The sequence below is a fragment of the Porites lutea genome, chromosome 7, assembly GCF_958299795.1.
Source record: "Porites lutea chromosome 7, jaPorLute2.1, whole genome shotgun sequence".
Taxonomy (NCBI): domain Eukaryota; kingdom Metazoa; phylum Cnidaria; class Anthozoa; order Scleractinia; family Poritidae; genus Porites; species Porites lutea.
In genome coordinates, this window is record NC_133207.1 from 8,551,888 (window position 1) to 8,567,783 (window position 15,896).

Consider the following 15,896-nt stretch of genomic DNA (forward strand, 5'->3'; position numbering starts at 1 on the left):
TTAGTCTCTTGCAGAAAACTCGCGCGGAAAAGCTTGCTACGCAGGCTATTTTTAAAGTTATTGTCCAGTCACAATAAAGAAGGGACAGCTCGGTATGTTTGAATGATTATTATTAAATGTTGAAACATACCTAGTTGTCACTGTGGTGGCACAAAAATCAATGGAATATTTTAAAAAATAAGCAGCCTGAGCCCCATTACGTATAGAACCCAGAAAAATCAATAGAAAGAGATACTAACGTCTGTAAAACATCCGAAGTCTTCAAATAACCACACTTCTTTGTTTGATAAACTGCACTGAATCCTGTTCAAATAAGCTCATGTACTTTCTTCAGTAATATGCCCATCAAAGTCTGGTACCGATATTTTATTGATGTACACCGTCCATGAAAAAAAATATATGTAAGTCATATTATTTCATTACCCTGAAGTAGTTTTCGTAGTTAAGTATAACTGTTAGAAAAACCAGAGTTGGTTGATAATCTTGATGTTAGACAGTGTCTGAGTGGTTCTCTAGAAATCTCCTGACACTAAATATATCCAAATGTAATTTTGTTATCTTTGGAAGTCCTCAGAAACTGAATCGTATTCAAGGCATTTCAGTTAAAGTAGAGGGCACTAGTATTGAAAGAAAGGTTCTCGCATGGAGTTTTGACTTGAATTGCATTGTGAAATATAAGCCAGCTATTACTTTTGCAGAAATGCACTAACCCTATTAAGAAAAAAGGGCTTGATCTAATGTAAACTCTACTGTAATATAGAAAAATTTTTATAGTTTACTGAACCAGATTTAACAATCAGAAAAGCTCCCAAGCACGACATACACGCCTGTTCGGAGTTGGTTTCCGTAAGCCTAACACAGTAAAACAACTATGAAGTTTGAAGAACAACTTTTGCATGAACACATAATCTAGAACATTTTGAAAAAAAATTATAGAACAGCAATTACAATGATTACCCGCCCGTGTTCGGTATTGTCGTATAAATATCTTTAAAACAGTATTCAAATACAGCTTTTTAATTTCCTTTTTCAATATCAGTTTCGACATAAGTGTTTGTAGACGTAATTCATTGCATATTTGCTCTCACCCTTGACACCATTCAAAAGTGTTGTAAAAGTGTAGCGGTCGTATTTGACTTCATTTTTGACTAGTATCAAAGGTGTGGTCACAGCCACTACTCTTTTCACTTTATCTTTGACGTGCGTCAAAGGTAAAGTCAAAGTTACCAGCATATTTGACAACGACTTTGATAAGGGTTAAAGGAATAGCAAAGCATTGATTCATTTGACTTCATCTTTGACGCGCGTCAAAGGAGAAGTCAAAGTTGTTAACAATTTGACTTCACCTTTACCGAGGTCAAAGGAGTAAGCACAGAGGTTATATATTTGGCGACATCTTTGACGCGCGTCAAAGGTGAAGTCAAAGCCAATACCATATTTGACTTAACTTTTGACTCGTGTCAAAAGTGCAGTAAATCCAATTTTTCGTCCCGTGTTAAGCAAGGTCATGGGATCTAAACTTTTTTGTGTGCGTTTTCAGTTTTTCATTTTACCATTGTTAGGTTTACGGCTGGTTGGAGGATCTGGAAGCTGGGAAGGAAGAGTTGAAGTTTATTATAATAACATCTGGGGAACTGTTTGTGATGACTCCTGGGATATATATGACGCGCAAGTTGTTTGTCGTCAACTTGGGTTTCCTGGAGCGATAAGTGCTCCAGGGTCTGCCTGGTTCGGCACCGGAAGTGGTCAAATTTGGCTGGATGATGTTGCATGCTCGGGAAGTGAAAGTTCTATAGGGTATTGTCAGCACAGCGGATGGGGTATCCATAACTGCGTTCACAGTGAAGATGCATCTGTGATATGCGCAGGAGGTACGTCGTACCAGACAATCAATAATTAAGACTCGCATTATGGTCATATTATGTGAATTTCGCTTGGTGTAGTACCGACAATTTCTTAGAGCATTCTGATATAAATACCTTACATAAATAATTAGATAAATGTTAATTTGAAGCGCGTACATTGTATATTAAGTAATACCTTGGAAATACGGACGATCAAAACATGTTTTTCTAAATACTGTGTGTGTCGGATTGTTTGTTAGCGTATAGCATAGAGCTACAGCCTGAACTTCAAAGTCGTGATAAGTTAACAAACAAAGCAACTTCTCTATACCAATAGCCGAGCAACGTCCGTACCACCTTCTGCTCAAGCATCTTGTAATTTTGACTATGGATTGTGTTATGGATGGAGTCAGTCTTCCTTAGACATATTTGACATTATGGACATATTACTGTGTGAATCTGTTTGTTTGTGTGTTAGCGTGTAGCATATGGCTATCGCCTGAACAACGAAGTCGTGATAAATTAACAAAAAAAGCAACTTCTCTATACCAACAGCACAAACAACTCAAGCATCTTGTAACTTTGACTATGGATTGTGTTATGGATGGAGTCAGTCTTCCTCAGACGTATTTGACTGGACACGCCAAAGAGGAATTACTTCATCTTCAAATACGGGGCCTTCATCAGATCACACTACCGGAAACGGTATGTACAATACTGTACATACACACATACTGTAAATAATTTTAAAAAGGGCTCTGTCTTCTAAATATGTCACAGATGTAAATACCGTACCGACTATACCGTAAAGCGTTGCTTGTAAGCTTCCCCAGTTATAAGCCCAACCCGTCCCCCCCCCCCCCCTTTTCCTCCTCCCCCTCCCTCCAACCTGGATATGTGCCGATCTCTAAATGTACTGAAGTAGAATCAGTTTAACTGCAGCTTGATGAAAACAACAAAACTTATTGTTTGAAAACTTATTTGATCGGCGCTGTTATAGCTTGTTTCGAAGCATTTATTACTATTATTATTACTATTATTATTATTATTATTATTATTATTAATATTATTATTATTACTATTATTATTATTATTATTATTGTCTCTATTATCACAGTCTTTGCTGATGTTCTTTTTGTGCATCAGCCGGGCGCAAATCATGCACCTAGAGCGTCATTCACTCGAGTCAATCATTCTGTTCATACACTGAGCACCTTTCTCTTATTATTATTATTATTATTATTATTATTATTATTATCATCATTATCATTATCATTATCATTATCATTATCATTATCATTATCATTATTATTATTATTATTACAAGTGATACTGGTAAAAGTGAATTATAGTTATTAAACCTTAAAGTAATTTGATCAAAAATGGTTAGCTTTTCGTCTTTCTTCGGTGCTGCATATTTACACGACGAAGTCACGGTTCGAGGTTGTCCACTATAATGGGAAGTGATTCCATTTGCTTTTATTGAAATGGAAAATTTATCGCTCTTTTTGATATGCAAATCATGTCCAGTGACATACAAATCATGTCAAAGGGAAGTAAAATCAACTATTACAGCTGATTCTTAAGTCGAGGCACAAGCTGATTAATAAAATGGATTTACAAAGAGAGATACGAATTGCTCTAACTGAAAAGAAAACAACAACTTGATACATTCGAGTTTACCGCGAACCTCTAACCGCGGTTTGCGGTTGCCCGTTTGCGGTTCGACGTTCAAACATAATTCGATTTAGATTGGCGGTGGATTATTTTGAATCAGCAGCTATGAATAGCACTTGTTTTCAAGATCCAATAGAATTTATAAAATTTAGCATTTCGCCCGAATTTGTGCCTCTGTTAATGGGTAAAGACTTAGGGCCTGTTTATATGGAGTGGGGTACCCCGGTCTAGTGGGGTTGGTTTCTTTTGTTTCCACGCTCTGGGGGACACAAAACAAAAGAAACCTACCCCACTAGACCGGGGTCCCCCACTCCATGTAAACAGGGTCTTACTCCACAAGATTTTTGTATCATTACGTGGGATGAGACAAGAATTATACGCTAAAAGCTTTCAGGTAAATGACATACGTGAAAACCTACCTCCCCACGTTGAAAACGCACGTCGTAAACCTTAAACGTGACGCGAAAGACTTGCCACGTCACCTCCAGCGGTTAGTGGTTCGCGTTAAACTCGGATCTTAAACTCTCTAATAACAGCCCGCAAACCACTGAGCTGAAACTTATGTCATGTTAAGCGCCTTTCAAAAGTGGAATCTGTTATGTGTGCCGAACACTTATTTTAGTCGATGAAAGTAATTAAATACGGCAATTGACTCAGACGTCGGATATGATGGTGCCGAATTAAACTCCGTTTGTTGTTAATATTCTCAGTCTCTAGGATTCTTTTTTTATCCAATATGGATAAGGGTTTCTATAATTAATGCATTGTATTCGGCACATGTGAAATGCGACTTCTAGATCAAATGTTGAACCTAATATTTAGTCGAATTTTCGACTGTTTCAGTCGTAGATTCGACAAAGTCGTATTTAATTTGACACTGTCGAATTTAGTTGATTCAGACGTCCCATCTCAAAGCAGTGACCTCTAGAAATAAATTAAGCACATGAGAAAATCGACGATTTAGCTGGATAATGATAAGAGTCCAGTACTACTAAATTATATCGGGAGATACGATATGATACATACCGCAATTTTTATATTCATGTAAACTTTGTTTTCAATTTACCACATTATTTTACCAGCTTTATGCAGAATATCATTAAAAAAAGATAGTAAAAAAGAGATTTAAAAAATGGAAAAAAAATGTAAGGTTTCGAAAAATTTGCTTCATGGAAATTCGAACCTTGACCCTCAGAATCAGGTACAACTAAAAGCTATGGCCTCTATCCACTGGACCACGCCACGTTGGCGATTCGAGTTTTAAAGAGGTAAATATTTCGTCTCTACGGTGATTGACGGTCTTCAAGAATGAATTTTTCGTTGTTGTTGTTGTTGTTTTTTTTAATTTTCGTGTAGAATTAAATATTTCACTACTCGAAGCTAGACGTAAAGCTCACAATAAACCCATTAATACTCTTTCAGGCTTGGTCCATTGCGGGAACGTTTAAGAAATTTATGAACTATCGATCGCGCGGCTATCGACTTGACAGTATGACCGTACGATACTCTCCTTGCTCGTAAGGTGTCTTTTCATCGGTCGGGGAAAACATTAACACAACACTGTTCATCATAATGTCCGTTGTTTTACGTTAGGGTAGCAAATTATTTGGCTTTTAGGGTTAGAAGAGCTGCTACATGACCTCTCTCCCCGGAATGAGCAAAAACAATATGGCTGAAAAATGTACTTTAAAAACGAACTAAAATACTCAAAACGTTCTGATCACGTGACTGACGACGTCATATTCCTCTCTTGGTCATGAAAAATATTATCAGGTAGAACATTACTTTCCTGCAAAGTTTCTCTGCCGTGTGATGAAACGTCAATTCTCTACAGCGCTCGGCCAAAACCAAAACCTCAAATATGCTATTTGTTTTTAACCCAATCATGAAATCTTGTCACAGCAACAAAAAAACCTAATTCGGAAATAGTCACGTGACTGATAACGTCATCCCCCTGTATGTGACTTGGGAAGATATTTTATGGCAAATGTTATCTTGTCGTGGTCTGACATTCTTCTACGTATAAAATTGTCACAGTTAGAAAGCTTTTAAAAAAATTGCCTTAAAGGATTCTGGAATAATTTTTATAATGATTATAATTTAGTTTCATAATTATTATTATTATTATTATTATTATTATTTTTATTATTATTATTATTATTATTTCCGGTAATAAGACTATCCGTTTATAACCCATTGTTTGTTTTTGTGGTTTTTGATTCATGTTTATTTTACTCCCTTATGCAGAATTATCTTGCAGGTATTAGAAACGAATTTCAACTAATTAACCTAAATGTATGACAGCATTTTCATGCTTAGGTGCCTTTTAATTATACAGCGCAAAGAATTTGAGATTTCCATGCCTTAAAAACCTGTCTTTGGAAGGTTTTTTCTTTTTTTAAATATCGTTAATCCTCGCCTATATTGGGATGACGGGGGAGAGAGGAAGGGCATATTTTCTTGGCAACGTGATTTCAGTAATTTATCTTACTAAAAAAAACCTACTAGCCTCATTAGTTAATCATTATTAAAAGTAGGTTGAGTTTGATCGTCCGGGTGAACGTATATCCTTGAATGTGACTGTTGTTGTTAACAGTGACCGACGTTTCGACAACCTGTGCAATTGTCATCTTTAGGGTCAAAGTGAGTTGTACCACGTCAGTTATTGGTATTGTATTCTGGTTATTGACCTGGTTGACCTGTCAGTTGTCCAGTTATTTCTCATAGTTAGTTTTGCTTGATTCCCTCCATAAGCCGCTTGTACAGTGCTGGTAACTGTTGACTACGATTCAGTGATTACGATTCGTTTGTTCTAAAACAGGACTACGTTCACCCTACCTACATTTGAAGTGGCTCTTGGGTTCAAACCTTGCACAGAATCATTATTATTATCATTATGCTCTTGCAGGATACTACATGTATATAGAGACCTCGTCTCCTAGGCGACAAGGTGACAACGCAAAACTACAAGTGTCAGTGTCTGGAAATGGCGCAGTAGCTTGTCTCGTTTTCTATTATCACATGTATGGTGATACCATAGAAACTCTTAATGTTTACAGCGGGAGTGAGCTGGTTTTCAATATATCTGGGAACCAGGGGTTCTATTGGATACGAGCAATGAAAACGATTTATTTGCGAAACAATGTAAGTTTAATATGGTTTGAAAAATCACGACTGATGTTCTTAGATGGTTAAATCACGACTGATGTTCTTAGATGGTTTGAAAAATCACGACTGATGTTCTTAGATTTCGGGTTGCTAAAATCTACACAATATTTGCAGGAAATCTTGAAGTATTATTTTTAGAGATCATCGGTTAAAAATGATGCTTTTATAAAAAGGACCTATCGTATGACCTTGCCAACCTCTTTGGCTTCACTGTTTTATTTTACTGTATTTATTTATTTTCTTTTTTAATCTTCTACGAATTGTCAGATATATCGAGTGTCATTTCCTTTACTTAAATACTCGCACAAGTTTTTTTTTTTCCCATTTTCCAGATCTGTACTTTATTTATAGGTAATCTTTGAAGGAATTGCGGGGTCGTCATATACAGGAGATATCGCTATCGATGATGTGGCAATCACTAGTGGAAGTTGTGATAATCACACTGTGTTTCCAACGAGTCCTAGCATTGGAGGTAAATATTCCCCGTGCTGATTAAGCTTAATAATATTCGGCAACATTTAACAATTATTCTTTGAAATAGGGGTAAATATTCCCAAAGTAACTATACACCGAAATGGAAAAGAATAATTGTTTTAGTGTATCCACACGAAGTGATCTCAACAAAATCAGATAGAAAACAATTAAAAAGTACGATCTGATTGACGGATCAAATCAAGCGAAAGTTAAAAAATAGATCTTTGCAGAATTTTCAAACATCGCAATTTACAAGTTTAACACTTCGCAAACAACAACTTAATGGCTTGAATAGGACTGTTAAAAGTTTGAACTATTTCCTTACCTGAGAAGAAAAGTAGAGCTTTCTTGTTTTCTGTTGACTCGCCAAGTTTATAGCCAAAAGGGTTTGTTGTGTCGTCCAAGGCATGAAGTGCTGACAAAAATGGCGGCTCGGTTGCTCGAGGCTAGACGTCGTCTTCCTTTATCATTCTTTTTCCTATTTACTTGAAACGTAGAATTTCTACAAACATTTGCTTTCAAATTTGTTCGCCATAAATAAACTTAGATTTTTGGGCCAAATTTTCTTGTTAGGAAACGCTGAGTTAACAAAACGGCTTCTTCTACGCGAATAAACCGGAGTTGTAAACAATCCACTGAGCACAAAACCAAGCTACAGCCAATGGAAAAAAACGCCGTTTTGAATCCTTGCAAGTCTTTTCTTTCCTTAGAAAAAGGCAATCCTAGGATTTTGTCCACTTTTAAAAGATCGTTCTCTAAAAAAAAAAATGTATTTTCTCTATGGGAGACAGCGTGTCCGAGTACTCAATATCTCAATATTTCTAATGCCATCCGGCACTCCTGGGCTTTAGCCCTGTTCCATCTACTATACCTGGATTTGTTTTTCGGTCATCCCAAATGCAAATGTACCACGCTTGTAAATAGCTGCAGATTGCCATCTGTAACTTGGTTTTAAAAGTGTGTTCTTTGGATTATTTAGTGTTTCTAACTGTTCCTGTACCTGGGAATCTAAGTGCATTTTTACGGTGAATACAGCTTATTTCGTTTTACTCAACGCAACCCTGCGAGTAGTTAGCCAAGCGAAGTAATTTTTACTCGGAATTCCAGGTAAAAGGTCCTAAGTTCAAATCTCGTTCTGCACCGTGACCTCCATCTGGATTTGTTTTTGGTATTCCCGAGGACTTTCTCTTGTCAGTTCGGAATACAAATCCTCGCGTGTGTTTGTAAAAACTATAGGTAAGAATCACGCCTCCTAGTGTCCAATTGGGATTGCTTCTGGGGGAAAATGTGTGCAATATCTTTTGCATTTAAAGCAAATTTTAAGAAAAAATTCCGTCTGTTGGTTTCTGTTAAGTGTGAAACTTATTCAGGGTCGATATGTATCTTATTCGCGTTAATCACAATCTACGTCTGAAATTAAGTCATGCTACAGACGCTTTACGTACGGACCTGATTACTTTTAACACCGCCCTCCTCTACTCCCCTTAAAAAAATGCACCAGCTCTTAAGCAAGGTCATCGGATCTAATCTGTTTTCTCTGTGCTTTCAATTTTTCTTCTTACTATTGTTAGGTTTACGGCTGGTTGGAGGATCTGGAAGCTGGGAAGGAAGAGTTGAAGTTTATTATAATAACATCTGGGGAACTATTTGTGATGACTCCTGGGATATATATGACGCGCGAGTTGTTTGTCGTCAACTTGGGTTTTTTGGTGCGGTTAGTGCTCCAGGGTCTGCCTGGTTCGGCGCGGGAAGTGGTCAAATTTGGCTGGATGATGTTGCATGTTTGGGAAGTGAAAGGTCTATACTCTATTGTGGGCACAATGGATGGGGCTCTCACAACTGCGGCCACAGTGAAGATGCATCGGTGATATGTTTAGGTATGTGACAGTAAATTTTTCAGAGCGTCCCAATGTGAATGCTTTAAAAACAGGTTAAGAAAATTTGCTGGGATTTTGTTCTCGTATTTGCTACTGCCTGAACTTAAAGTCGGGAAACGTTAAAAGAGTATACAACTTCTCTATACCAACAGCACCAACAACTTCTGTTCCATGGACAACGTGGTCGCCCGGGACGTCGCCTTCTGGTCAAGCATCTTGTAACTTTGACTATGGATTGTGTTATGCATGGAGTCAGTCTCGCTCAGACATATTTGACTGGACACTGCGAAACGGAAGTACTCCATCTTTTGATACGGGGCCTTCATCAGATCACACTACTGGAAACGGTACATACACTAACACTGTAAATGATTTCACAATATCTGCAAGTTATCAGTCCACTAGGCCCAGTTCCACAGTTGTTCAAATCCGGGGAAACGCTATCAATTGGATGAATCTCTATCAAATGGTTAACGCAATCAGTTTCCCCAAATCTTATCCGCTGGATAGAGATTTGTCCGGTGGATAGGGCTAACCAACGTTTGAACTACCGGGGCCTCCTTATATATATATATATATATATTTTTTTTTTTTTTTTTTTTTTTTTCATGAACCGTCAAAAATGCGGATTAACATTAACGGTCAAAAAAGTTTCTAAGTATTCCAAAATTTCGTGCTATTTCAGCTATTCTCCACAGACTTCTGACTACTGAGGAATCTCTTAATTACAAGACCGATCTGAAAATATTTTCATACTTTATAACTGAAAGGCCAAGACAACCTCCAAAGTATGACAGTTAATATTAATTTATACAGAAGTAAATATTACCTTTAGCTGTTGGATTTAGTCCTCCACTTAATAACCCTCAACCGTCAATAATTTTATCAACTTTGTACCTTACTTCGATTGGTGTGGATGGGAGAAGCTTAAAAGGGACTAAAATACTTAATGTCTTTCCTTTTTTTTCCCTTTAAAAGGGTGTTTTGTGTTAAGAGAGGGAATTGCTTAATAGATAATTTACATTTTCATATTTTCACCATTACCAATATCAGTATCATTATTATCATCATAATGTTCTTGCAGGATACTACATGTATATAGAGACGTCGATACCTAGGCAGCAAGGTGACAACGCAAAACTTCAAGTGTCAGTTTCTGGAAATGGCGCGGCAGCTTGTCTCGTTTTTTATTATCACATGTATGGTGATACCATAGGAACTCTTAATGTTTATAGCGGATATGATTTGGTTTTCAATGTGTCTGGGAACCAGGGTAACTACTGGATACGAGCACGGGAAACAATTTATTTGCGACACAGTGTAAGTTTCAAAGTTTATAGTAAGTTTATAAAGTTCGATTCTCAAGAAAACGCGACTGTTGGTATTAATTAAATTTCAGAAATCCCTTAAAATCTTCAGAGATCAGTTGAAAATCCTAAGTACGTAAAAGGATATGTATCAAACGATCTTGCCAAAGACCATTTAAAGATCATTTTTGCTTTATTCGCACAAAAAAGCAATTGAAATTATGAGAAAGATTATGATTTTCAGTCACTGACACAGGTGGCTTTGAGGAAAAATTCCCAGTGTTTTCCCGTCGACCCTATGACCCCTAGTTACTAGTTGAGGTGCTCTGCCACTTAGCTACAGAAGACTAAGGCCACTAAACTCGGTTCACGTGACAAAAGTCCTGTATACTGCTGGGGCTAACTTAAATCTCGATATGATCTTATGCGCAACGATAGAGGCGTTTACTTTTCAAGTACTTGAATACTTTCCATTTATTTTATATAAATATATTTTATTTTATTATAGATAACCTTCGAAGGTATTGCGGGGTCTTCAAATACAGGAGATATAGCTATCGATGATGTGGCAATCACCAGTGGAAGCTGTAATAGTCCGACCGTGCTGCCGACGAATCAAAGCAGTGGAAGTAAATAGTCCCCTTGTTGATTAGACGTTAAAATACTTGGTACATATTTCGTTTAAAGCTAAGTTGAAGGACAAAAGCACAAAATTATCTTCAATACGAGAGGCACCTCTATGGCGGAGTGGCTAGTGCTTTTTAGTGTAATATGGCAGTCCCGGGTTCTAATTTCGCTCCAACTACCAACTGGATTTATTTTTAGGCTATCCCGAATTCAATTCCCTGCCTCAATTCTTTATAATTGCCAATTGTTGTCGCTGTTGCTGTTGCTGTCTTTGTTTTGATCCTCATATTTCCTTTTTAGATTATTTCTATTTGTTTATCATTATTTTAATCGGGTGTTTGTTAGCTAGCAGGAAAGCTAACTGCATTTTCACGTAAGGGAAGTTTCTGCTTCCCTTCCCTTATAGCGGTGGAGAGAAAAAGGATAAATGCTAGCTACCACCGGGGTGAAAATGAGCGGCAGCGAAAAAAAAGCGAACAGGAACACATACAACTGTTTCCCCATAAAACGTGTAACTAGGAAGTTTCCGGAAGTTTCACCTTGTAGTCGTGCAAAACAACGGCAAAGAAATATAAAAAAAAAGCCAAAAAAAAGAGTTTTTTTTGGCTAATTAGAAAAAAAGGTGTGCTGCACGTGCCAAGTTTTTTTTTTTTTTTTTTTTGTTAAATTGGAGCGCTTACCATTTGTATGGAAAACCCGGAAATTCCGGGGAAAATTCAAATGGAACGGTTTATCCCGGTGGAAATTTTCCGGGAACAAAATAATACCTTTCGAGGTATTACCTTTTTCCCGTTTTTGCCTAAACAACCGGAATTTTCTGTACCATTTGTTTGTATTACCAATGTCAGGCTTCAAGTCGAGAGAAAGCGAAAAATTTACCAGTATTTTGTAAATGGTACACTTAATTCCGTTCCTGTTTTCGGTGCCAAAAAAATACCAGTACCATTTGACAGACGTTTTTCACCAAATTCCCGTACAAAAAATCTATATATTAGATAACTATGCAGGGGCATTTTGTAATTGGGCAAACGCAAAAGTTAATGTCCTAAGCAAGACCCGAGGAAAATCTTAATCAACCCTTACTGTTATTAAGGATTGATTTGGTTCTTTTTCTTTCATGCAGGTTGTTCTGATCTATCCTCTAGCTTCTGTTCATCATTCGCTCATGGAAATTTCTGTGTGAATAGTTTTAACTTCTCTAAAAAATATTGCGCAAAAACATGTGGTTTTTGTGGAGGTATGTATCAGGGACGCGACCATCTTGCCAAAAGCTGGCATATTTTTAATTGCTATTTTTTTTTCTTTTTACTCTGTAAACAGATTTTTTACTGTTTATTTTGTTATGCAATTTTATTTATTTATCTTTTCTCTTTGTTTTACAGCGGGCTGCTTTGATAGTCAGGTTGTGTGCCCAGATCTCCCAAATAGCTTTTGTTCTGCTTATTTCTACTGGTCCTGGCAAAATTGTCGACGGTCGTGTGGTTTCTGTTCAGGTAAACATTCTACACCGAAGTTTTTGCCAGTTTAGTCAATTTATGTTGGCTCTAAGGATGGTACTTATGGTTGGGTACCGATCCAGCCGTCTCGACCAAAACAAGCCATTTTCCGGGCCGGTTTCCACTTTACCGTCTTCTTCAGCGGAATTTTACAGTTTCAGCTTGTCCGGTCGCTTACGCGCCGTTGGACTTATTGCATCAACTATGTGTCACAACTCTTTATATACCATAAAATGACAATTACGTGTATGACGTGGGTATGGCATCAATAGATTGATTAATGAGTTGTACTTATTTTCGTGCACCATTCTTTGGCGTTTTTTTTGTGTGTGTGTTAACGCGGAAAACTTTGAATCTAAATGTCTCTCTATCCTTACAATTTGAGGCTAGCGTGTGCTGCTTTTGAAGTTTTAACTTAATTGCTACTAGAGAAGAATGAGTTTACCACATATTTTTGGAAGCGCACAGCTGTCGGCCATCCTTGGTACTGCCCATATCTTGCGGAAAAAGTTATGTCTCTAAGCTGCAGGATTGCTGAATTCCCACAAAGCAACTGGAGAGGATGACACAATAATAATAATAATAATAATAATAATAATGATAATAATAATAATAATAATAATAATAATAATAATAATAGTAATGAAATGAGCTTTTCTAAGTCGAAATTAGGCGTGTTTTTTAATCGATATGAATTAAGTATATGTAAAAAGTACTTTCACTGGGTAGTTTGGTTAGGTGATTCCTTACTATGCGTGAAACAACCTAACATATTATTGACAACATATGTTAGTAATAAAAAGGGGAAGTGACCGTGCTCGTTTTCACGACACAATGCTGACGAATACGGCTATTTAGGACCCTTTGGCAAAAACCGCGCGCAGCCCAAAACTAACTGAAAAGGAGAGATTTTTTCCTTGATACATGATGTATTGCACAGAATTTGACTTAAATGTTTTGTTTAGTCACTTACGTACCATGTATTCACTTACGTGCCTTTTAATGTCCTTGTTCTTACTTTACGCTCCAAAGTGACCTTAAATTAGACACGCGCTAGTCGACCCGTTACAGCTCAATCTGTAGAATTGCTAAAAAAAACTGAACAAAGGTTTAAGTCAATATTTTTCCCATCTAAAGGAAGCACTGTTCTTATTAAAATCAGGCAATAAAAAATAGGGGTCACCTTACTCGTTTTTGTGGTAGAGCTGCAGTAACTACGCACCAACTGCATTCCCTCCAATTTTTGAGACAGGACTGGGGCGAGTTTCAAAATGGCATGTATGGGGAAGGGAGAAGAAATAATTTAAAAAAACGGTTTTTACAGAATTTATATTGTGTATCACGGTTAGGACGCAATCTGATAAAGATGGCGTTTAAATAAAAATAAAAGTGAGTTAGCACAAGTTTAACATCCACCATCGAGGTTCTCCGTGAGGAAGTCGAACTCACCAACACGCGTACCGCGTTATGTCAATTATCAACACATTGAGTCTTATTTTGGCAAGAAACAACCTCAAGCGAAAATCCCAACAGCTTCTCTCTTCAGTCAACTTCATTTTAAAAATGTTTTTTCAGATGATCTTTTTCACGGTGGCCATCTTGTTATGCGCAGTGCAAAACTAGCGATTTATCTTAAGCGAAATTAATTATAAATAGGATTTTAGAGTTCAGTTATTTTTGTTTTTGTTTTCGTTTTTTTTAAAATCATTGTTGTTATTATTATCATTAAAAATGCAAGAGTTTATATTATTATTATTATTATTATTATTATTATTACTATTATTATTATTCATTTTCTAAGTCGTTTGCGCATGATAACAGCGGCCATATTGGTGTGCCAAAACAACGAGACGGCGGCATTGATGATGCACCAAAAAAATATTTGGGGTTTAACCTCCCTCCTTATTTTAACATAAACCTTCTCTAGCTTTAACCTTTCCATACTTTACATCTTTCAGCTAATGCTCATTCGACGCCCACTGCAGCTGGTTCAACGTTACCGCCAAGCACTTATTCAGCTGGAAATCAAAATGCTACCACAATACCAACTGCAGATGGTTCAACGTTACCGCCAAGAACTTATCCAACCGGAAATCAAAATGCTTCCACAACGCCAACTGCAGATGGTTCAACGTTACAACCAAGTACTAACTCAGCCGTTATAAAAACGCCATCAGAACAAGTGATGAGAGAATCAGTTATGTTGAAGGTCCATAATATGGATTTAGGAAAGGTAGTTCTTTTCATGTCAGTGAATTTAGTAGTACCCAAAATAGATTGTCCATGCTGGGCACTGCAGCTAATTGTTTTTAATACTTATTTATTTATTATTATTATTATTATTTTTTATTGATATTACAGGAAGTTGCTAGGTTGCTAGGTAAATTAAGGACTGAGTCATCTAAAAAAAGTAAAAAAAAAAAAAAAAAAACAAGAAAAAATGAAGGGGGTGGTCTATCTCCGTAAATATGCAACGTATTGACACGAAACTTACGTGAGAGTTGAAAGCGCGTTGAAAATATTAAGTCTGACTGTGTAATTCCAGAAAATATCCATACTCCATCTCCCCTCCCCACAAAAGGAAACTGAAATTCAGAGGCGGGGGCGGGGGGGGTCCAAAAGCAAGCCATTTCTGGGATAATGAGGGTGGCCTCTCGAGTCTTTTTCGCAGGGGCTCCTAGTAAAAGCAAGCGGTTAGTTATTTTACTGTTAATCGGAGTTTCAAAGCAAGAATTGATGATCTTTTATTTGCGGTCGGCTGAGTGCTGTTTTCACAGCTTGCATAGTACTTTATATAACACGATTGTCGTCGGCTCATGAATAAACTTCCGGTTATCTATATGTTGCTTTGTTATACAATATATCGTGGTGTTTAGTGTAATATGGTCATGTTCTTATAAGCGTTCTTCTAACATGTTTTTTTTTTTTTTTTACTGAATGAAGTAATTGAAGTTCACTGGTTTTTGAGATGGCATCACTTGTGTGGTGTACGGCCATACCACCCCCATGGTTCTCAGTGACTTACCGTTAATAATTGCCCCTGCAGAGATTTCGCGCAGAAATCAAAATCACGAGGAGGCACTCTAGTAACTCGCGCGAAATATATTTCAACTGCAAGTACTTACAGTTAAAGTATACAGTCAGTGTATGCCAGAAAGTAAGAGATGGTTATGATGACGTAAAACAAAAAATCCCGAAGGGAACGCGAAGGTGAATTTTGTAACATTTATCAGCGTTACGTGTTATCAGTGACACTGGGTGGACCAGCTGTTTTTAAAAGTTATGGACCAAAAGACATCCGTTAAGCGCAGTTGAAGTTATAACGTGCGCATAACTCAGCGTTTATATAAACACTTGGAGAGTTTGCCAGACACGAGTTCACAAATCCTTGATTAGAAACGATTCTCCAGACACTCTTCCTCTCTC

The 15,896-nt window shown here is 37.1% G+C and overlaps 2 protein-coding genes across 2 annotated transcripts in view; both read left to right on the plus strand.

Annotated features, from left to right (window-relative positions):
* The window catches only part of LOC140943650 (uncharacterized), a 44,212-nt gene that overhangs the window by 24,558 nt on the left and 3,758 nt on the right, over window positions 1–15,896 (plus strand). Inside the window, exons 9-13 of the mRNA XM_073392771.1 lie at window positions 10,125–10,360; window positions 10,856–10,976; window positions 12,098–12,211; window positions 12,357–12,467; window positions 14,429–14,703. Coding sequence (XP_073248872.1) covers window positions 10,125–10,360; window positions 10,856–10,976; window positions 12,098–12,211; window positions 12,357–12,467; window positions 14,429–14,703 — 857 coding nt within the window. The remainder of the gene's footprint in view (window positions 1–10,124; window positions 10,361–10,855; window positions 10,977–12,097; window positions 12,212–12,356; window positions 12,468–14,428; window positions 14,704–15,896) is intronic.
* On the plus strand, window positions 1,508–9,569 carry LOC140943234 (scavenger receptor cysteine-rich domain-containing protein DMBT1-like). The gene is made up of 6 exons (XM_073392302.1): window positions 1,508–1,871; window positions 2,400–2,549; window positions 6,430–6,665; window positions 7,041–7,161; window positions 8,735–9,040; window positions 9,193–9,569. Exons 1-6 carry the CDS (start codon window positions 1,508–1,510, stop codon window positions 9,567–9,569), a joined length of 1,554 nt encoding a protein of 517 aa, XP_073248403.1.